Source organism: Chelonia mydas, chromosome 12, assembly GCF_015237465.2.
Source record: "Chelonia mydas isolate rCheMyd1 chromosome 12, rCheMyd1.pri.v2, whole genome shotgun sequence".
Classification (NCBI taxonomy): domain Eukaryota; kingdom Metazoa; phylum Chordata; order Testudines; family Cheloniidae; genus Chelonia; species Chelonia mydas.
The window spans coordinates 22,842,251-22,862,655 of record NC_051252.2 but is presented as its reverse complement, the minus strand read 5'-3'; the positions used below and the strand labels follow the sequence as shown (position 1 = coordinate 22,862,655).

The 20,405-nt window shown below is 38.9% G+C and overlaps 1 protein-coding gene across 2 annotated transcripts in view; it reads right to left on the bottom strand.

The window, feature by feature from the left end:
- Positions 1-19,501, bottom strand: part of GPATCH1 (G-patch domain containing 1) — a 28,531-nt gene extending 9,030 nt beyond the window's left edge. The window contains exons 1-15 of one of the 2 annotated variants that reach the window (XM_027821141.3): positions 19,367-19,501; positions 16,006-16,140; positions 15,562-15,647; positions 14,576-14,736; positions 14,116-14,213; positions 13,615-13,664; positions 12,931-13,176; positions 11,150-11,297; positions 9,792-9,871; positions 8,394-8,598; positions 4,505-4,783; positions 1,949-2,127; positions 1,549-1,676; positions 968-1,104; positions 435-604 (exon numbers count right to left, since the gene is read on the bottom strand). In XM_027821141.3, coding sequence (XP_027676942.2) covers positions 435-604; positions 968-1,104; positions 1,549-1,676; positions 1,949-2,127; positions 4,505-4,783; positions 8,394-8,598; positions 9,792-9,871; positions 11,150-11,297; positions 12,931-13,176; positions 13,615-13,664; positions 14,116-14,213; positions 14,576-14,736; positions 15,562-15,647; positions 16,006-16,140; positions 19,367-19,445 — 2,181 coding nt within the window. In that variant the 5' untranslated portion in view covers positions 19,446-19,501. Of the gene's footprint in view, positions 1-434; positions 605-967; positions 1,105-1,548; positions 1,677-1,948; positions 2,128-4,504; positions 4,784-8,393; positions 8,599-9,791; positions 9,872-11,149; positions 11,298-12,930; positions 13,177-13,614; positions 13,665-14,115; positions 14,214-14,575; positions 14,737-15,561; positions 15,648-16,005; positions 16,141-18,618; positions 18,638-19,366 lie in introns of those variants that run through there. The other variant, XM_043526180.1, reaches the window with a different exon arrangement.
- Positions 19,502-20,405: the final 904 nt, after the last annotated feature.

The window sequence follows — 20,405 nt, the reverse complement described above, 5'->3', positions numbered from 1 at the left end:
CCAGAACCCCTCCTGCCACTGCCCATCTTTCATAGGGGTGAGAGCTTAAGCTCACAGAATGGGAACCTAAGTAAGTTAGAGCCAAAGTCAGGAAGTTCCCCCTAGTGTACATTTGTGAATGTATGATGCTGCAGAGCAGCTAGATCTGCCCTAGGCCTGCAGCCTCTCCATTTGAGGAACCCAGTGCTTGCAGAGCCCCAGAAGAGGAGCTTCCATAGGAGACATATTGTGAAGAAGCAGCTCTCTTTCCCACAGGTGGAGGGCATAATTTGGCCTCAAGTGCAGACATGTCTTTTCTAACTTAGCATGAGTTGCTATTACTGCCTCTCTCCATGCACAAGGAAAGGCATTTCAAAAAACCATCAACAAGGAGAAGAGCAATATGCAATATCATGAATGTTACTGAAAACGTCAAACCTCTGGAGATCTTATACCTTATTGGGAAGGGGTTCATTTGTTCTGCTTCTGTCTTCTTCTATTACTGATTCTGGTTGTTGCTGCTGAATATTAACTTTTGATCTAGCAAGACTTATGAACTCACTAATAGAATCCTTTTTCTTCTTCTCTTTGTCAGATACATCCCATCTTGATGGTTTCTTTGGCTCTAAAAATTGGTACAGGATCCCAAGCATCATGGTTAATTAGCTTTATATTAAATATTACAGCATTTCATGGTCAGGTCAATTATTTACTAATACTTGCTTTATCATTACTGCCTATATTTTAAAAAAAAAATTCTCTAAACTAGAAGATCTCTATTGGCCAGATTCTCAGTGCTATAAATCAGTATAACTCCACTGATTTCAATTGCTCTGACCTTATCTGTGTAGCTCTGAGTTTTCACACAGTTTCCTTTTATTTTTAAGGAAATTGCATCTTGGTATTTTCACATTCCATGACAAGTACATCAATGTTTTTTAAATCATTAACTACTGAGATTACATTAATAAAATGCTGACTCACTTACTGTTAGGACTGATATTCTGTTGCATTTTTTCATTTATTGTTTGAGTTATAGTTGTTGTGGTAGACTCCGGTAGCGTTAAGAAGTTGAATACAGAATATTTGTCACGTTTCACTTTGGGTAACCCAACAATCGATGAACTACAGGAAAATGAAATTATTTGTCAATCATTGTTTTTAATGATGGGATGGATGGACAACACTGGAAAATGAAGTCTCAGATTATCCACAAAGCAAGCAGAGTCCACGAAGCAGCTATTAACACATACAAACCCTAACAAAGGAGCATGTTGGGGGGAGGGGCGGCGGGGCGGGAGGATCACCTATTTCCATTCAAAGTATCTCTAATGAGACGATGCGTAGAGGTGATTCTCCCAGTTTAAGTAAAAAGCAAATTGGCAAGTTATCAGAAGGAAGCTTGCCTGCTGGTCTATCTGGGTTGCATCTATTCTGAAGACAAAGAGAGGGTTTCAGCCTCCAGAGATATCAAGCTAGCATGTTTCCCAAACATTACACAAACACACATTTCAGAACAATTAAAAACATTATTTTGAAAACATTAAGATATCTGATTAATCATCTTACTCAGAGTAGGGATCAGGAACATTAAATCTTTTACACAATAGCTTCTCAGGGTGCCACTCAAACTTATCTCTTGTGAGCTTGCCAAACATCTTCATCTTCACTGCAGATTCTTTGTCATCAATATCCATCTGTAAAATTCAGATGTTGATTATATACTCTACAGAATATAATCACCTTCTTAAAATGCCTGCTATTATTGTAATAGTGTCAACATTCAGTGAACTTAAAGGATAAATACTTAACTACTGCTGTGCGAGCAGTATTGTATATTTCCTTCTGGTTTCTTAAGGCAACAAACTTTATTACATTTATCTTCTACCATGATGTTTTAAATACATTGGATTGTGCTACTTAGTGTTAACACAGGTAATCACAATACAGGATTATTAACAGCATGAACCTCTTGGTCTCGAGGAACTTCCACTTTGTCGGTGTCATCTTCATGCTTGGCCCGAGTAAACCTTGATGACAGGACTGAGTTGGAGGATTTGTAGAGCACTGCTGCATGGAAGAACTCCTCTCGTTCCCTTCCTCGCTCCCATTCTGTCATACCCGGATCTGAATGACTCTCTGATGTATCTATTGTAAGTTAAAGGACAGAAATGCTTAGAAGCCATTAAAAGTTACTTTTAAGTATAAAATACACTAACTTATATGTGGGTTTAACTCATTTTGTGATTCTTTTAAACAATTCCAGAAGCCAAGCTCATCTCCACAAGGGTCTGATGAATATGTAGTTGAATATAAAGGTGCGGGAGACTTCAGAAATAAAGAATAGGGGTAACCCCATGAGTCTTGCTGGATATACTATTCTTCAGAAGCCAGGGATGATTGCCCAAATAGTGTCAGAATGACAACCTTTGCCAAATGAATAATGGCTACTTCATTTACCTAACCCATTACTGTACTATTGACACCTAACTCAATGCTCTGTAATGCACACTGGAATATACAAAATATTAAATGCTCCATAGAAAAACAAAACAAAACATCACACACAACTCCAACAAAATGCTTGAAATGTAAAGGTAAAAAGCTCAATATGCGAACCTGCTAGTAAAGTTTAGATTTGCATTTGAGTATTCAAATTGGCTTTTTGGATGCATAAAATGTGCATGCTCATTCAAGTGCAAATTCAGATGTGCCAAGTAGCTTTTTTAAAAAACACTCATCCTTTCCTGTTTACAAGGAACAAATTTTGGTTCATATTTGCTTCTAGAGGAGACAGGAACAAAATCAACACCAAGCCGAGCTTCTGATAAGAGTTTTTTGACCTTCCACATTATTTCAAGATTTCCTGCGTTTTCATCCTGATCTACTACTAAATACATTTAAGTTGTTCCATTTTATACAAAGCAACAATCTATGTCCTGAGCAGATAAACTACAAGCCCAAAGACAGAGCTCAACATCAAAGAACAGCCAAATGCAGCTGCAATAACAACAACAAAAAATGAAATAATAACATGCCTCTGTCTCAGAGACACAAGGTGGGTTAAGTAACATCTTTTATTGGACCAACATCGGATTCTGAGCTTTCCTTCATCTTAGTAAGAGACCCAGTGGACTCCGTAGATATGGGATATGGCTTTTTTTGAAAATACCTCAAAAATCAGCATTTTTGTCACAGAATTTTCCCTTTTGGTGCAACAGGGCATCTGACATTTGTTTTCTGTTTCCCTGTCTTGCTGAGATCTGTCTCTCATCATCCAGCTTTTCCTACCAAATGCAAGTCAATTGGATTACAGTACCTGCTCCCTGCACTGATCCATGAAGCCCAGCAGAACTGAAGCCCAGTCTGCAGACGGGAAGTGGGGAGAACCCAGAAGCACAGGCTGGTTAGCTGATTTTCCTGGAGAACAGCACAGCCACTGAAGAACAGGGAGCCCTGGATATTAACTACTAAAGCCAACTACAAGCTCCCCATTTCCCTGGCATAGCTGGGGAGCAGGGAGGAAGGTTTTAAAAGCTGGACCTGAAGAGTGGAGCGAGGCAGCCTGGAGAGCATAGCAAAAATACCCATCCCTGAAAATAACAACTATTGAAAATCATCGTATTTTACATTAATGGGTATTCTGGAACATTAAACTGTTGTGTGGGGGTAGAGAATGAAGGATACTTCCTGGGGACAGACTAAATTAACATTACTATGGTCCCACTGTACCCAGAGTACATACGGTCTTCATTACAAAAAAGAGAGATGAGTATTAAAAGCAGGTTGAAGGTATGGAGCTGGAAGGTAAACAAGAAGGAAACAAAAACAAAACAAAAAAACAAAAAAACAAAGACTGCAAGATCACAGTATGGTCCATGACAGCAGTTCTCAACCAGAAGTCCAGGGCCCGCTAGGGGGCCACAAGCAGGTTTCAGGGGGTCCGCCCAGGAGGGCCAGTGTTAAACTTGCTGTGACCCAGGGCAGAGAGCTGAAGCCTCACACCGCATGGGACTGAAGCCCGGAGCTCTGAGCCCCGCCACCTGAAGCAGAAGCTGAAGCCTGAGCAATGTAGCTTGGTGGGCAGTTGTCCTGCTTCCTACCCCCTAGCACCAGCCCCAGCTTTTACATGCAGAAAACCAGTTGTTGTGGCACAGGTGGGCCGTGGAGTTCTTATAACATGTTGGGGAGGGCCTCAGAAAGAAAAAGGTTGAGAACCCCTCGTCTGTGAGGTTGTGAGCTACATTATGAGGGATCAGAGAAACTAAGATGAGTATGATCAAAGCTCCCAATCTCACAAACACTTAAATTAATGTGTAGTCCCATTGAAGTCAATGGGATTACTTATGTGCCTAAATTTTGCAAGATTAGGCCCTCAGGAAACAGAAAGAAAAGCCCTATGTATGGAATTCTGGAATCAAGCCTATGAGAAGCTTAAAATGAAACACTTAATCAAAATTGCAGGAATAACTTTTTCCAAATAAAAAAATGCAGAAGAGAGTTTCCATGACCATTGGCTAGTTACCTTTCTGTCCTTGTTTAAGACGCTCTACATAATCTTCATATCTTTTTTGTTTTTCTGGATTTTTTGCAAATGGTTTGAAGTCACTAGAACCAGGGGTGGCTAACTGCCCCCCCAACGCCATTTGCCACTTCTGATGAACCCCATATGAGAAGGATGAGATATTCAAGGATTGCTGAGGTAAAGTTTGTGTTTTCATTTGTTGTTCAGCTGCCTGTTTTACTTCTTTGATTCTCTCTTTGTCTTTCCCTGACAGATACTCCAGTACAGAAGGAGATGGACCTGAGGATGGAAAAAAGCAATAAGGAGATAAATGGAAAAGAAAACATCTTTGTAACTATCTCTACTGTCATGAATAAAACATATTACATGTATATTATTTCCCTATCTAAACAAAAATGTGTCTAAATATAGGATGTACATACATTCAGATAGCCAAGCAATCATCAAAAAATCAACACTCTAGTAATGGTTAATTTTAAATGTCACAATTTTGCTAGAAATCCTGAGGAAATATTTTTAAATGGTCATTTACAGAGAGGAGATTTGTTTTACCAGAAGTGGCCCTCTGCTGTTTGAGTGGATGCATCTTTTATGAAAGGAGCAGGATAGTGCCTCACACTCATTCATATATATTGTGCCCCACCAGATCTTTGTACTGATAGATATGTATAGATACATATGATGAAAAACAAATCAACTGGCGTAGCATAAACCAGGGAATGTCTACATTTGATAGTGTAAAGATCTAGACTTCATAGAAATCTGGAATGTAAAATTTTGTACAGCATATGTATATGCTCCATTTTTTTTTTTTTTAAACCTCACAATCTAATACAGTAAAAGCTTTGTTATCCGGCATGTTGGGGAAATGGAAGGTCAAAAAAAGTCAAAAATTCCGGTTAACTAAGAGGGAGCCCAGGGCTGGGGTATGGGAGTGGGTGCAGGGCACAAATTCTGTGAGGGAGTTTGGGTGTGGGAGGAGGCTCAGAGCAGGGAGTTGGGGCGCAGGAGGGGGTGCTGGATCCTAAGCAGGCGCCGCCCCTGCCAGCAGGCGCCGCCCCTGCCAGCAGGCGCCGCCCCTGCCAGCAGGCGCCGCCCCTGCCAGCAGGCGCCGCCCCTGCAACTCCCATTGGCCCTGGTTCCTGGCCAATGGGAGCTGTGGGGCCAGCACTTGGGGCAGGGTGGAATCAGCGCGCAGAGCTGCCTAGCCACATCTCTGCCTAGGAGCAGCAGGGACATATCGCCACTTGCGGGGAGCTGCCCAAGGTGAGCGCCACCTGGATCCAGCACACCGAAACCCTCCCGCACCCCGATCCCCTACCCCAAGCAACACACACACTCCCTCCCGCACTCCAAACCTCTCTTGGCTGTTCCTCCACCTAGGTGCAACAGGGACTTGTTGCCGCTTCCAGAGAGCCATGTGGAGCCAGGTGGGGAGCCTGCCGGCCCCGCACCAACCGGACTATAAACCGGACTTTCAATGAAGATCAGAAATGCCGGTTTATAGAGCTTTCCAGTTGGTAAAGTGCTGGATAACACAGCTTGTACTGTAGTTACATTAGTGGTTTGAAAGTTTTGGACAACCCTTTTTTTATTATTATTATATAAACATGTGCATATATTTTAATATTATTACATATAATTTAGCTATTAATCTATTATGCTGTTTTCAGTTATAAATATAATGGTTAGCTCAGTGGTCTCAGTGTCAAACTCTGCCATGTGCAGTTCAACTCCTGGTCCCAGTCACTTGCTTCCTAAGTGAAGAAGGGCTGGGGATGCTACAGAAGTGTCATGCTCAGCCCTCGGGGGCAAGGGTGAGGGAATTATTCATATTACCCAACAAAAACTATTCCTGGTGATTAAAGAGTATCTCCAGTTCTCACGAGCCAGAAAGTTAAAGGCCATGCCATGGAGCTTTGCCAGGTGGAATGCTTTAAAAGCTGAGAAAATAGCATTATTATAGCTATTATACAATCTTAATTTCTGTCTCAGATATTTAAGGGTGACCTGCAATGGATATTTTTTTAAGTTACGTTTGTGCCATATTTTGCTTATTTATGATGTATGGAAAAGGCTTGAAAGGCTAAAGACAAAAAGGAACCGTCCTGCTTAGTTTTTACTGAGAAATGTGAAGTCTGACCTTTCCAGGTTTTGCGGGGGCCCCTTCTTCTGGGGGGGTCTCAGAGCAGGGTGGATAAAAATCTATTATTTAAAGAAAAAAATCAAAACAATCAGATGGCTTTTATTAAAATCAGATTTTTTTATTTAAATAAAATGCAGGGTTGTTTTTTTTAATAAATAAACCTATTTCAAGTTAAATTTGAAATGATGACAACCTATGTTAAGACCTAAACTTATTATAGTCTATTAAAATAATTTAAATTAAATAACAAATATTAAGCAGTACGTTTGCTGCCAAGTTTTAAAGAAAGTCAAACCACTGCACTGATGGGAAGTCACTGGCTAAGCATCTGGAACCTGAGATTGTTCAAGTGCAAAATCAGCTTCTGGCAAGAGTAGCCTCTTCTGCATTCAAAGAAATAATGTTTTCTTCATCTCAGTTTATTCAACTAATTCAGTTCAATGACTAGTTCACTCAAAGTTAAAAAACCCAATGGGAGTTAAAAAAAAAAAAAAAAAAAAAAAGGCAGAAAAATTGTTAATTTTAATCTACAAATAAAACTATGTGAGCGAATGAGGCCTATTAGTTCTAAAAATCTTGAAAGACATGGTGATGAGAAACAATGAGTTCAGTAACTACATATAATACTTCCTTTGTTTAATAAGTCAGTTTTAAATGAAAAACTTTTTGATAAACTAAGTCTTGTTTTTTATGTATCTCATACATTCGATAGTTTTATTTGTCTAATAAAATTAAAAATGCCTGGTTTGTGCATTTTTAATTACATTTCTATTCAAACAGAGCTTGACACAAATTAAGTAAAATAATGCATCATTCACTATTTTCTAAACAATGTAAATGTAAAAATTAAATGATATCCTTGCTTAAATAAATGTGTATAAATACAGAGTATCTTAGTTAGCAAAAAGGAGGACCAAAATTAGTACAACGGCTATATTTAGTTGCAAATCAACATATTTTAATGGTTACCAACCAATGAGAACCAACCTTTCTTTAGCAATAACAACTCAAATATACAAATGCAAAGCAAGATTAAAATAGATTATTTTACTAAAGGTTACCTGCTTGCGGATTAAAATCTGTGATTTAAATCAATCCACCCTGTCTCGCAGTATGATATTGTGACCTCACAAATTAATTGAATGGAAAGGCAATTAATTTGTTCCTTTCTCCAGTATCCTTTACTGGTTGACATTAAACAGGTGTTAACCCAAAAAAAAAAAAAAAAAAAAGAAGTTTTAAAGAAGTCTAACATCCCCTTTCCCTCTTATTTGCTATTTTTTCTAGACTCATAATGTCATAAGTGACTAGAGAGCTATAAAATCTTCCAGGCTACACAAGACCTGAATTTCTAAGGTTAAAAAAAAACAAACCAAAAACCCACAAGCAAAAATTAAAAAAAAATAAATTCAGGCTTCATGGAAGCAAAAAATGAAATACCTTTAAACACTTTTCTCCTTTAATTAGTGTGAGGAACTGAAAACACCTGTAGGTATTCCCAGTAACTGACATTTAGGGATCATATTGGCCAATATTTTGGCTAACATAAAGGAGTGAGTTTAGTTTTATTTTTATTAAATTAGAAAATATATATATATTCAAGATTGTAAATGTTCAAGTTTGTAAACAAGCATTCCCTGTTCTAAAAATATTATGGGGATAACCTAGTAGTTTAGTCAGTGTTAAGTGAATCTAAATTATAATGAAATAAGGAGAAGTATGGTCACACACTATGTCACATACCTTTTAGAGCAGTCTCTCCTAGCAATTCCCTCCTTTGAGACGCATTCAGTGTGTGTCTGTTTTGCTGCAGGGCATCAGTCTCAAGTTTCCCAGCTGATTCAACTAATGCCTGAAGTAAAAGGGGGTTTTCATTTCTAGCTGTTATCACTGGTCGAAAGTAATGGACAGGTCTGTAATCCCTTGGCAGGTCAGGCGGTAGATAAGTCTTCCAAAACAAACAGAAAACACAGTGAGAGATGTAGTTTCATATTTGTTATTTACAGATGAGATGTCCTTCACTAAAATCATTGGGCAGCATACAAAAGTTAGTCTTACTATAGACTACTAGTATATACTGCTCAGACTTGCAGAAAAGGACATCCCCAACCTATATACTCCTTTAACTATTGTCAATTTAATTTGTGAACATTAACAATAGAAAAGTAAGCTATATAACAAACAAACTGGACAGGCTCAATTAGTCTGAGTCAATAAATAAATGGCATTGTAATAAACAGGAACATTTGAAACTTGAAAAAAATAAATGCCAAATTGTCAGTTTATAAAAATTATACTCTAGATCAAATAGCAAATCAAGAACTACTTTTAAAAAAAAAAAAATTTTCAGAAAATGCTTTGGATATTGCTTAAGAATTCACCTTCCTTACAATGGGAATTACATGCACTTTTAAACGTTAAATTTTAAAAGTTGAATAGTTTCCCTAAGCTTCGAAAATACCTTAATATCCTCCACCGAAATTCTGTTTTCATATCTCTTAAAGGAATAATTCTCAACGAACAACAGATATCCCAATGCCTCCTTATGGTAAAGTATACTAAGTGGATTTTTCTTTCTATTTCCTCTTTAGGAAAAGCATACTGTCACAAAATTTTATATATGCCTGGATTTTACCCCACTCTACACTTATACCAATACATCTTGTACTTAAAATTAAGTCCTAAAAATAGGGTTAAAACAAATTTGTCACTACAAGTGAATTTGAGAGGTGTTGGTCACTAAGAAAATATGATGTTATGTTTGAACGACAAGTAGAATATATACGTTATTCTTGCTAAAACCAATTCTCCAAACTGCTGCCAAACAGCAGTGAGCAGCTCTGAATGCATTTAGTATGTCTAGTGGATGGACAAACTTCAGGTTTGTATTATCAACCTGAAAACCTATAGTTTTGACTATTTAGGATACCTTTGTTGCTTACCAACACTTTTATTCCTATTACAAGACACAATATGAATGCAATAGAATACACTAATAACCAAGGAGCTCAGTCAAATTGCGTATCACTCTTGATTATTATTGACATATGAGTGATTACTTATTGTCTATATTTAAACATGTAAAGATGGCAAAATTATAATAGTTGTTTTTGCTAAGAGAAAACATTATGTTTTATTTACCTTCTTTGGAGCCGATGATTTAGAAGCCAAGGAAAAGCCGTCCAGAATTTTGCCAATATATCTAACTTCTTTCTCCATTCCTATAAAATGATTACAGTATTAGGACTTTCAAAGCCAACAACTATAGAATTAACTTCATAGACGGGCTATTCAACTTTAATTTTTTAACGAAATAATTTCAAAAGATTCTATTTTCTGATACAGCATCCTTTAATTAGTATGTCCTGATATTTTTTAATTCCTTATTAAAAACCTTTACTGTTTTCCTCAACTTGTGAATGATCAGCAATAACTAATACTACTATGCATTGTAGAATACAAATAGAATATGCAAAAGTTACCACTGACTTTCATATCCTGCATAATTTTTGCTAAACAACAATCCCTGAGGCATGCCTATCCCATTCAGAATCCGTCGAAGCCTCCACGACTGTGACTAGCTATACACTATGTATGTTGATGGAACCAAATTCAATCACTCATTTTGAAATAAATTCAGAAGTTTATGCATGTACATTAAATTAAATCCAAAGACAGTACTTTACCAAGTGCTTCTTTGCACAATACATAGCAAATGGCTATACACCTGATCCTACAGCACTTACTCACGTGAGCAGCTCCACTCAAATCTCCAAGGACTACCAATATTATTAAGGGCTACAAAAATCAGGCCCTAAATTTGCAAGTAAATTACTGAAGGATTCTTAAATATTCATGCATCTTTTCTGACATTAAAAGTACTGTGTAAGTTATCACGGCCTAGTATTAGTTCTAACCTAGTGCACACAGTATTTCTGAGATTTTCTACCATAACCACTAATGTTAGTGGTGAACTATTACCACTATTATTGGTAATTATTTTCCTCTTTCAACTGCCCTCTTTCGTAGTAATTTTGAGCTGTATAATGCTAATGTAGTTTCAGATCTATTGCATAGGCAACTTTCATCCTGGCATTTCCTAACTTTTGAGTGCTTTTCTTTGTAACCATGATATTTAACATATTTTCCATATAATATTTTATACCTTGGCCATGGACAACTTTGGAATAAGCTCTCTTAATATCATCTGTATTTTTATAGTGGTACTGCTTTTCACTTACTATTTTTTCCTGCAGCAGAAAAAAAAATGTTTTCAGATAAATACATGACTAAACTGAAGAAAACAGAAGTTTTCATTTAATCTGCTTTTGAACTACTAGAAGCGTGTAATGGAGGCGACTAGGTGAAATGCTGAGATCTCAGGGCTAGAAAATATCAATCCTTTATTAATGAACATATTTGGGAAATAGAGGTTAGCATTCTTGCATACATTTTAAGTACAATTACACTGAAACTTCAGATCTATCTATAATTCTTACCTTTCTTGTTTTTATACTGCTTAGGTGCAGTCCAACCATACAGCATATCTCCAGGTTCCTCATCTTTCAGAACTGTATCATATTTTGACAATGTTTCAGTAGCATATATATCATCGTCTTCTTCTTCCAAAGCTCCTACACCAAAAGCCTAGACAAATTTTTTAAATTAAAAATGGTTAGACTTCTACAGTGTCAAAATATAACAGTTCTGTCTTGAAAAAGTAACACGTCAGAATATGTATATTTTGTCTCTGAAATTAAAATTACATGTTTGGGACTAGTTTGATAACTTTCATGTAGCAAGTACTATACCGTGCCAAATGGGAGACCAATGATCAAAACAGCAAACGTGTCCTCCAGCTCCTCAAGCAGAGAGGGACTGGGACCACTATGTCAGAGGCATGTTTGGTTTATAAGCAGCAGGATTAGCTATATAACACTGAACAATATATCCTGCCATCTAAATAAGAACAGCACTAGTTGAGCACTAAAGGAAGAAAATAATTATGCTGGCAGGAGCCCTCTGAAGAGGAGAAGAACAATGTAATGGGAATAAATACAACCGAATTTGACCATAGTTCTTTTTTCCCAAAAATCACATAACTTGACAATGTTTCTCCTGTGTGAAAACATGAATCACAGGGCATAGTGCTAAAGGGAAATTAAATGCGGCTGACAGAACTTAGCGTTGGAAGGAAATGGCCAAAAATTAAACATCTTTGTTTCACAAAAAGTTCATTTTACTCCAATTGGACAAATGTAATATTCACTTTCATTTTTACTTACACCACACTCATCACGATATTGTTCCATTACACCCATTAACTTACTACTAAGCCATATAGAAGCTTCATGGATTCACCCATGGCTTCATAGCAAGTCCGTGTTAGCAATAGCAACAGAAGTAAGGTAGCCTGCCTCCCAGTCCTGTTCTCAAACCACACTTAAAGTTTCTTGCGATCATTCTACAATTTCTGAGTATTTTCCATCCTTATCAGGCCTCATGGAGAAATAAAAATCAATTATCTACATTTTATTTCTCAGAAAGCCAGGAACAGTAGGAAAAAAAATGAGACTACCTTGTGAAAGCGATCATTTAATGAAAGCATTGCTTCCCATTGATAAGGTAGTGTTTTTTTCTACTGTTCCTGGCTCTCTGAGAATATGAAATAACACTGTAATAACAGAAATATCTATATTTACAGCAAAAATTGCCATTGACTTAAACAGAAGTGTTGCCTGATTACTGACTAGGAAGCATAGCATTTGGCCCTTACAGATTCTACTGTACAATTTTAAGAGTACTTTCAATGTAAAAAAAAAAAAAAAAAAAAGAGAGTATACATCTGTTTTATTCCACTCTCCCACAGTTTATTTAAATCACAATATTAATATTGGAATGTCACGCATAATGTAATAGGAACCAATAATTCTTACCTCTTTCAACCAATAAAAATATATTAAATTCGAGATTCAGGCTGACCCTGTTTATTGGTGTTTGGTCATTTTACCTATCTGTGCCTTAGTTTTCCCCATCTCAAATTTGGTATACTACTACTATCCTACATCACAAGATATTATTAAGATTTAATTCATGTTCTCTCTCAGATTCTCAGACAGAAGGGAACAGAGCAGTAAAAAATATTATTTTTAATAACAGAAATGGTATTTTCAATTTGCTTTAAAACTTTGTTTTAATTCTATTTTAGAGAGATTTTAAGACAAACATATTTATTTCCTATAACTGGCACTGCAACACAGTATAAACAGTAATGTTTTACCTGGCCTGAGATACCCAGTTTTCTTCCTTTACTATGTCTCAGATCACCAAATAGATTACTTGTCTTTTCAGAACCATCAGTAAAAAGACTGGGGTGTTCTCCTCCTGAAACCCCAAACAATGCTTTGGTGGGGTCTAGACCCTGGTAACCAAGTCCATGGACATTCTCTTTAGGAGTCAAGTCTACAGGCATCACATCTTTAGGTGCAAACGTCACATTCTCTGGCTGATATTCATCCTCTTCATCCTTTTACAAAGTTAAAATACATTACAACAAACATACATTAAACTCTGTACAGCAGTATAAAAATGTAAGTTCCACAGCAACATTTAGTTAAGATGAAGTCCAATTCTGAAAAAGCTTCAGAGTTCTCTAAATACATACGGATATCACTGCACATGCCTGATTAGGAAAGGAGCTCTTCTAGGTTTACCTTAACCCAACCATTAATATTTGGAAGAAGAGCTCTGCATAGCTTGAAAGCTTGTCATTTTCACCAACAGAACTTGGTCCAATAAAAGATATTACATCATCCACTTTGTCTCTCTAATGTCCTGGGACCAACACTACAAATATTAATATTCTAGTCATATAATAGTTTATATATAGAGAGAAAGTTATACTTTAAATATAATTTACAAGTAATTTTTATATAAATAACAGTAACTTTTGCCTGCATAATACCTCAGATCCTTCAGGTGGTAGCGCACAGCCATATACTTTTACTTCAGGATCTGCAAAGACAGAACAGCACCATACTATAAAGTTACAATTCTTCAGTAAGTTTCTCTTACTGCTTGTCTACATTACTCGCTGGATTGACAGGCAGCGATCGATCCAGAGGAGGGTCGATTTATCGCGTATAGTCTAGATGCGATAAATCGATCGCTGAGCACTCTCCCATCGACTCCAGCACTCCACCGGAGCAAGAGGCGCAGGCGGAGTCGACGGGGGAGTGTCAGCCATCGACTTACCATAGTGAAGACACAGTAGTAAGTAGATCTAAGTACATCAACTTCAGCTATGTAGCTTTCCCCCCTTTCCCCCCAGTGTAGACCAGGCCTTAGTTACATTTTAAAAAAAAAAAACCAGAGCAAATAAAAGGTTTTTAAAAGATCTTCTCAATATCACAGAGAAGACTAGAAACTTTTTATTTTCCATTACTCAAAACTTAATTGAACATACCAGGTTTTTGTTTGCGGGGCTTTCTCTTTACTCGAGGTCCAACTCCTTGTCCTTCTTTCCAGCCCATTTTTCGCAACAATTCAACACCAATAGTTATTCTAGGAGAAAATTAAGAACAAAGCATTTATGCTGACAGCCTAATTTAAAAGTATTTATTGTGAATCTCTTGAAAGCTATAAATAAATTCGTAATAGTATGGGCCAAATTTTCATAGCAGTTTTCTGTAAGCACAATTCTTCATGTATTATCATTTGTATATGTACCTTGTATGCAGAACTGCAAATGACTGTGCACGCAAATTTGCATGTACAAAACAAGAAGGCAGGTGGAAGTCCCTTTGAAAATGCAATTTTATATATTTTGCAGTAATTTGCACTGAATGCAGTAGTCAGATATTCTTTTATTTGCCAATACAGCATAGGTGTTTTGGTTTTGGGAGTGAGGTGCTATATCTACTTACTTCGCTGGTGCTATTAAATCATCCAGTGCAGTGGTTCCTGGAATGGATGAAGTTACCCCTGCAATATGCCTAGCTTTTTCTTTTATTCTATCTTTGGGTTTGGAAGCAAAGTCATCTGTCGTCGTAATTTCTTTAGGCGCTATCCCATATTCACTAAGATCCTGAAAAACACACACACACAATGGAAAAATTCTAATTAGAAATAACTTTTCTTCAAATATAGACTAATATTAAAGATGACAGTTGAAGGAAACCTGGAGTTTATGCTCTTTATTTTAGCTGGGTTTTCAAAGGCACCTAAGGGAGTTAGGTGTCCAACTCTAATTAAATTTCAATGGAATTGGGCACCTACCTCCCCTTAAGCACCTTCAAAAATCAGTCTTTATTTACATATGCTTCTTTATAATAGAGACCTAGAAAGTTTTGTTTGCTTTCTGTTCTGTAAGGCTTTTCTTTTTGTTTGTTTTAAACAGCTCCGACCTAGAAGACTCTAAGGTCCATAAGAAAACTGGTTAGAATTATGATTGCGTGTTTGTATATTATACACACACACACACAGTAAGTAGAACATGAAATGATTTTTATTTAGACTCTTTAAAACCCTATTTTGTTTAACTAAATTGCCTACAAACATTTAAGGCCTGAAACAGCTCCCAACAACACCCAGCAGCCCTCAAAACTAGTCTGCCAGCAAAAGAAAGGATGCTCATATTTTACATCCTGATACTTCCAAGTTAAGAAGTAAGCAGAACCCACCACCACCAAATACACACTTGTCCCTGACAATATTAAATCAGTTCTTTGATGAAAATTTAAAATAATGGATCATTCTTACAAATTTTTTTTTACTAGGACTATCTATAATAAAAGTGATTCTATTATCTGTATCTACATAAATTCATGCAACAATATACACAGTGATAAAATACCCAAATATGTGAAGTATTGTCATGCCACAACTTTTTGTATCATTTTTGTAAACTTACCTCTTCATCCATAAAGTCTTCTGGTCCAAGGGCTGTTTTGTCTGCTCTCTTCTGACGTGATGATACAAAAGTTGAAGGGGCCCATCCTTAAAAGAAAGCAAATCTTTAAGAAATGTATAAAAAGAAACTCTAATATAATGTATGACTGCAGTAAGGAAAGGTTATACGTAGCCATTTTGTCATTCTATTAATCAGAAACACATTAAGGACATGCCAACACAACGGATGCATCCATAAGCAGAGCATTCCAAAGGTAGCATCTTCAATTATATTCATTTTAATAGAAAAGTATAACTATTTACAGTGAACATCAGCAGAAAAAAAATACATAATGCCAATTTACATTTGTTTTCCCAAAAATAATTTGAGTAGTGTTATGTTTTGATAAAGTATTACTTCAGTTCTTCTCCATGAGAGGAACTAGTTTCAGACACAATCTCTGACCTTCCTTTGAACCAACAGTGTTGAAGTAGCCAGCAGAGAAACCACCACTAAATGCTCCATGAAAACGTTTGTATCGTCCCTTTTCATCTTTAACAGTCTGCTCTTGAAGAGGAACTGGCTTCTTAATTCGTTCACCTACAATACAAAAAAACAGGAAAGTGAGTTAACCTAAACAGAGAATCAAATCCCCACTCTTCTCAGTCACTATTTGTTCCCCACAGGAACAGCAGTCACCTCTGAAGAGGCATTTCAGCACTACATGCTGCTATTTAAAACAGAAACTGAGAGAATAAGAAAATAAAAATAGTGATGAAGAATTCCTAAATCCTAATCCCAGTTCTGACACTGACTTTTTCCATGGCTGTGGGCAAACCACAAACCATCTGTCTCCTTAATGTCCCAATCTGTAAAACTGGAAGAATAATATTTATTTACCTATTTTAGAGGGTGTTCTAAGCACTGTTTGTAAAGCATTATGAAAATGGAAAGTGCTAAGTGTTATTAATATCATACCCAACTGAAGCTTTAGGAATTTGGAAGGCAGAATATAACTATCCAGTTTTGAAATTAATCGAGACAGAGGTTAACTAACAACATTATCATTGCAACAGGATCTTTAAAACTGTCTTTAAGTGGTCAGAACCTCAATTGCATGACACTGCCAAAAAAATAACACTTGCAATAGCACCATCCCCCTAAGAGAAGTCAATGAGGCTCTGTGCAGGTGCAGACGTTTGCCGACATGCAATCTATTGCAGGATCATGGACCTCGAAATATTTGGTACAACTGACTGTGCTGAAATCACATTTTAACCAGACGACTTCAAGGGAACAGAGAGATTTGCATAATAAGCACTTTTAAAGTGTATATATAATCTCCTTTTTGTGTAAACTCATTGTTGTGTGTAAACTCATTATTATTTACTGAAAACCAAAAGTGTGCTTGGCTTGGCAAAACATGTAAAATATTGTCATTTCTCCAAGAGATTTATAGTCTCAGGGACAGACAATTGAAACATTGTTGTATCCAGTGCTTACTGCCCACTGACTTCAACACTACTCATGGCAGTAAGAACTAAGCCCCAGGGTTAAGTGTTTGCAGGATCAGGCCTCTAAGGCCCCAAAACTCTTGTCATGGCCTTTAAAGGACAGGATTCCTACATTATGCAAATATTTACCACTGAAATATAATACTGTACATATATAATACACAGAATAAAGGTTAAACATTCATGTGGCCAGTGCACCTTTGCACGTACATCCATGCACACCCACCCACAGCTGGTTACATGCACTCTGTGCTTTTGATGGTAGGATGCCTATTTATGAAACTGGATATAACAGGAAAAGTATTGACCCTGACCCTTATAAGGCAATAGGAAACAGTATTAAAATGAGCAACACTGTATCTAATCCTTGGGTAAGAAGCACTACAAACCACAGAGGGATTTTATTGTATAGAGTCTAACTTCTACAACAATTAATTGCTTTCCACTTTTATCTTTCTAAATAAATAACAATGAGGGCTTTCGTTGTTTACTTCCATCAGTTCTATTCCAACATTTATGAGAAATATAATTCTGTTATAGAAAAAGCCTTGTATCAGCCATGCACAGTACTTTTGGTTATCTGAGTATAGAAATGAAAAAAAGGTCAACACAATATAGCTTTATTTTTAAAAATCTGAACACCAACAACAAGGCCTTACAGAAATGCATGGAACTTCCAGGTTGTTGAAACAGTCTGAATGTACTGAGAACTGAAGCCTCAGTGCTTCAATGGTGCCAGGATTTTTGATGTTCCATTTAAGCACACTCATTTGAGAACTTGGCCTAGCAGTGAGAGACCTTGTTTACACACAAATTTTGTACAGCTTTAACAACCCTGGTATTATTAAAGCAGTACAAGTGGTCTAGCTTATTCTTGTACAGAAAGGGAAATAAACTATACTCACACAAAGCATCTTTATACCAGCATAACTGTGTTCACACTTTGAGTTGCACTAGTACAACTATTTTGGTAAATAAAATCACAACCGTGATCAAATTTGTACAAAATCCTTGTGCAGACCCAGGCCTTAATCACACTTGTGTCTGAAAACTGAGGACCTCCTACTGCTACAAGTAACACCTGAGATTTCAGTAACTGAAGGCTTGTCTACACTACCACACGGGGTCGATCTAAGATACGCAACTTCAGCTACGTGAACAGCATAGCAGCAGGTGAAGTCAACGTACTTAGATCTACTTGCAGCGTCTTCGTTGCGGTGAGTCGACAGCTGACGCTCTCCCGTCGATTCCACTTCTCATTCTGGTGGAGTACCGGAGTCGACAGGAGAGCGCTCAGCGGTCGATTAAACATGTCTATACTTGATGCAATAAATCGACCCTGCTGGATCAATTGCTGCACGCCAATCCGGTTGGTAGTATAGACAAGCCCTCAAAGATTAGAGGGGACTCCGCTACACCCCCTCCAGTTTATTTGTTTTGTATATTTACCAGCTTTTAGACTATCATCTGTACCACCTACTCCCCTCTCAGGCTACATCTACACTACCACGGTAAGTCAACCTACCGTATGCAGCAGTGAATAACACAGCTGGAGTTGACGTACCTTAGGCTGAGTTACTGCAGAAAGTCGAAGGGAGAAACCCTCCCGTCCACTTTCCTTACTCTTTTCGTCTGGGGTAGAGGACAGGGGCGACTGGAGAGCGATCTGCGGTCAATGTGGTGGGTCTTCACTAGACTCGCTAAATCGACCTCCGGTGGATCGACCTCGGAGCCTGGATGCAGGCTGTAGTGTAGACCTGCCCTGCTAGGACTGTGTTGGCTGTGCAGCGTGCACTACGACATCGAGCCTCCGCAACCACCAGGCCGAGCCCAGAGGAGGTGTCGTCAGCCCTGCCCTCCCCACGAACACCCCGCAGCACAACGGCGTCGGTTCACTGGCGTTCGCCCACTCAGCCCCTTCTGCCCCCCGGCGAGAGGGAACCTGGCGGGCGAGGCGGAGGCGGCCCCGTGTCTACTGGGCCCTGACCGGGGAGAGCGGGGCGCGCCTCTCGCAGGGACAGGCACTTGCGGGACGCAGCACGAGAGGGAAGCCGCAGACCAGGCGGCGGCCATGGAGAGGAGTGGGCTCGTCTCGCTCCCCGAAGCAGCCAGGATGTGCGGCGGCCGAGACGGGGGCAGCCCCGCTGGGTCTGGCTTCCAGGCGGCTCCCCCCAGCCTCATGTGGGCAAAGCGCTCCGGGGAGACACGGCCCCTCGCTCGCCGCCCGGCCGCAGCGTTAGCCGGGCTAGATAGGGGGACGCCCCCGCACAAGCCGGGGGAGCGGAGCGGCTGTGGCCCCCGAGCTCCCTTACCCTCCGGCAGGGGCTCCAGCGCGGTGCCATAGCCCGCCAGCTCCTCCTCCTCGCTGTCGCTGGCCTCCGGCGCCGCCATCTTCTGACCACGACGCCCGGGCCACGCCGTTGTCACGTGAGAGAGGCGGGGCGCTGGGCTGGCGCCGCCATCGCTGTGTGGGGACGGAGCAGAACAACCTGCCGCCTGCTCGGACTTGGCCTGTTCTCGCCTGCCCGGGCTGCGCTCAGGTGCCCAGAGCCCGCAACCCCAGGGGGCGGCTGTAGCTCAGACCCCCTGCCCCCCATCAAGCCTTTGGGGTGCTGAGGGACGGTGTGAAGTGCCACGTGTCTTCTCCCGAGTTTATAGTTCTGCTACCCTCAGGCATACACTGCAATTGTCATCAACTTTCAATGTGATGTTTAAAATGTAACTTGTGATCAGTTTCAATACATTTCAGTACGTCTTAAAATAAGGGATGGATGGGCACCCTATGGGACAAATCAATTAAATAAGGGACAGTCCCTTGAAATAAGGGAGGGATGGGCACCCTAATAATAATTCTAACCCTAATAATTTTAAATGTATCATTCATTGGCTCATATTTTACATCTTGATATTTCCAAGTTAAGAAGCAAGCAGAAGCCACCACCACCAATACACACTTGTCCCTGACAAGATTAAATTTAGATGTGGCAATACAGTAGAAAACATACTGCAGAAAGAAACCCTGTATTTGCGGAGGGCGTAGGACTGCATTATCTAACAGGGCTTTTCTGTTTCTAACATCTATGACCTCATGAATGTTTGCAGGATGCTGGACTGTGACAGCAAAATAACAATGAACTTGGAAATAACAGGACAGGTGTTGGAGATCCCTTTCCTAATCCTGTGCCTGTCCTGGAATGGTGTGGGAGTGGGGCCAGGTTCCTCTGGGATTTCATCTTTAATTTCCTGTAGCTTCATCACACAGCAACACTAACACTTCCTCTATAAGGATGAATAAGCAGGATACAACTTTCTTCACAGCCACATTTACTGGCCAAAAGAGGTCACTCAAGT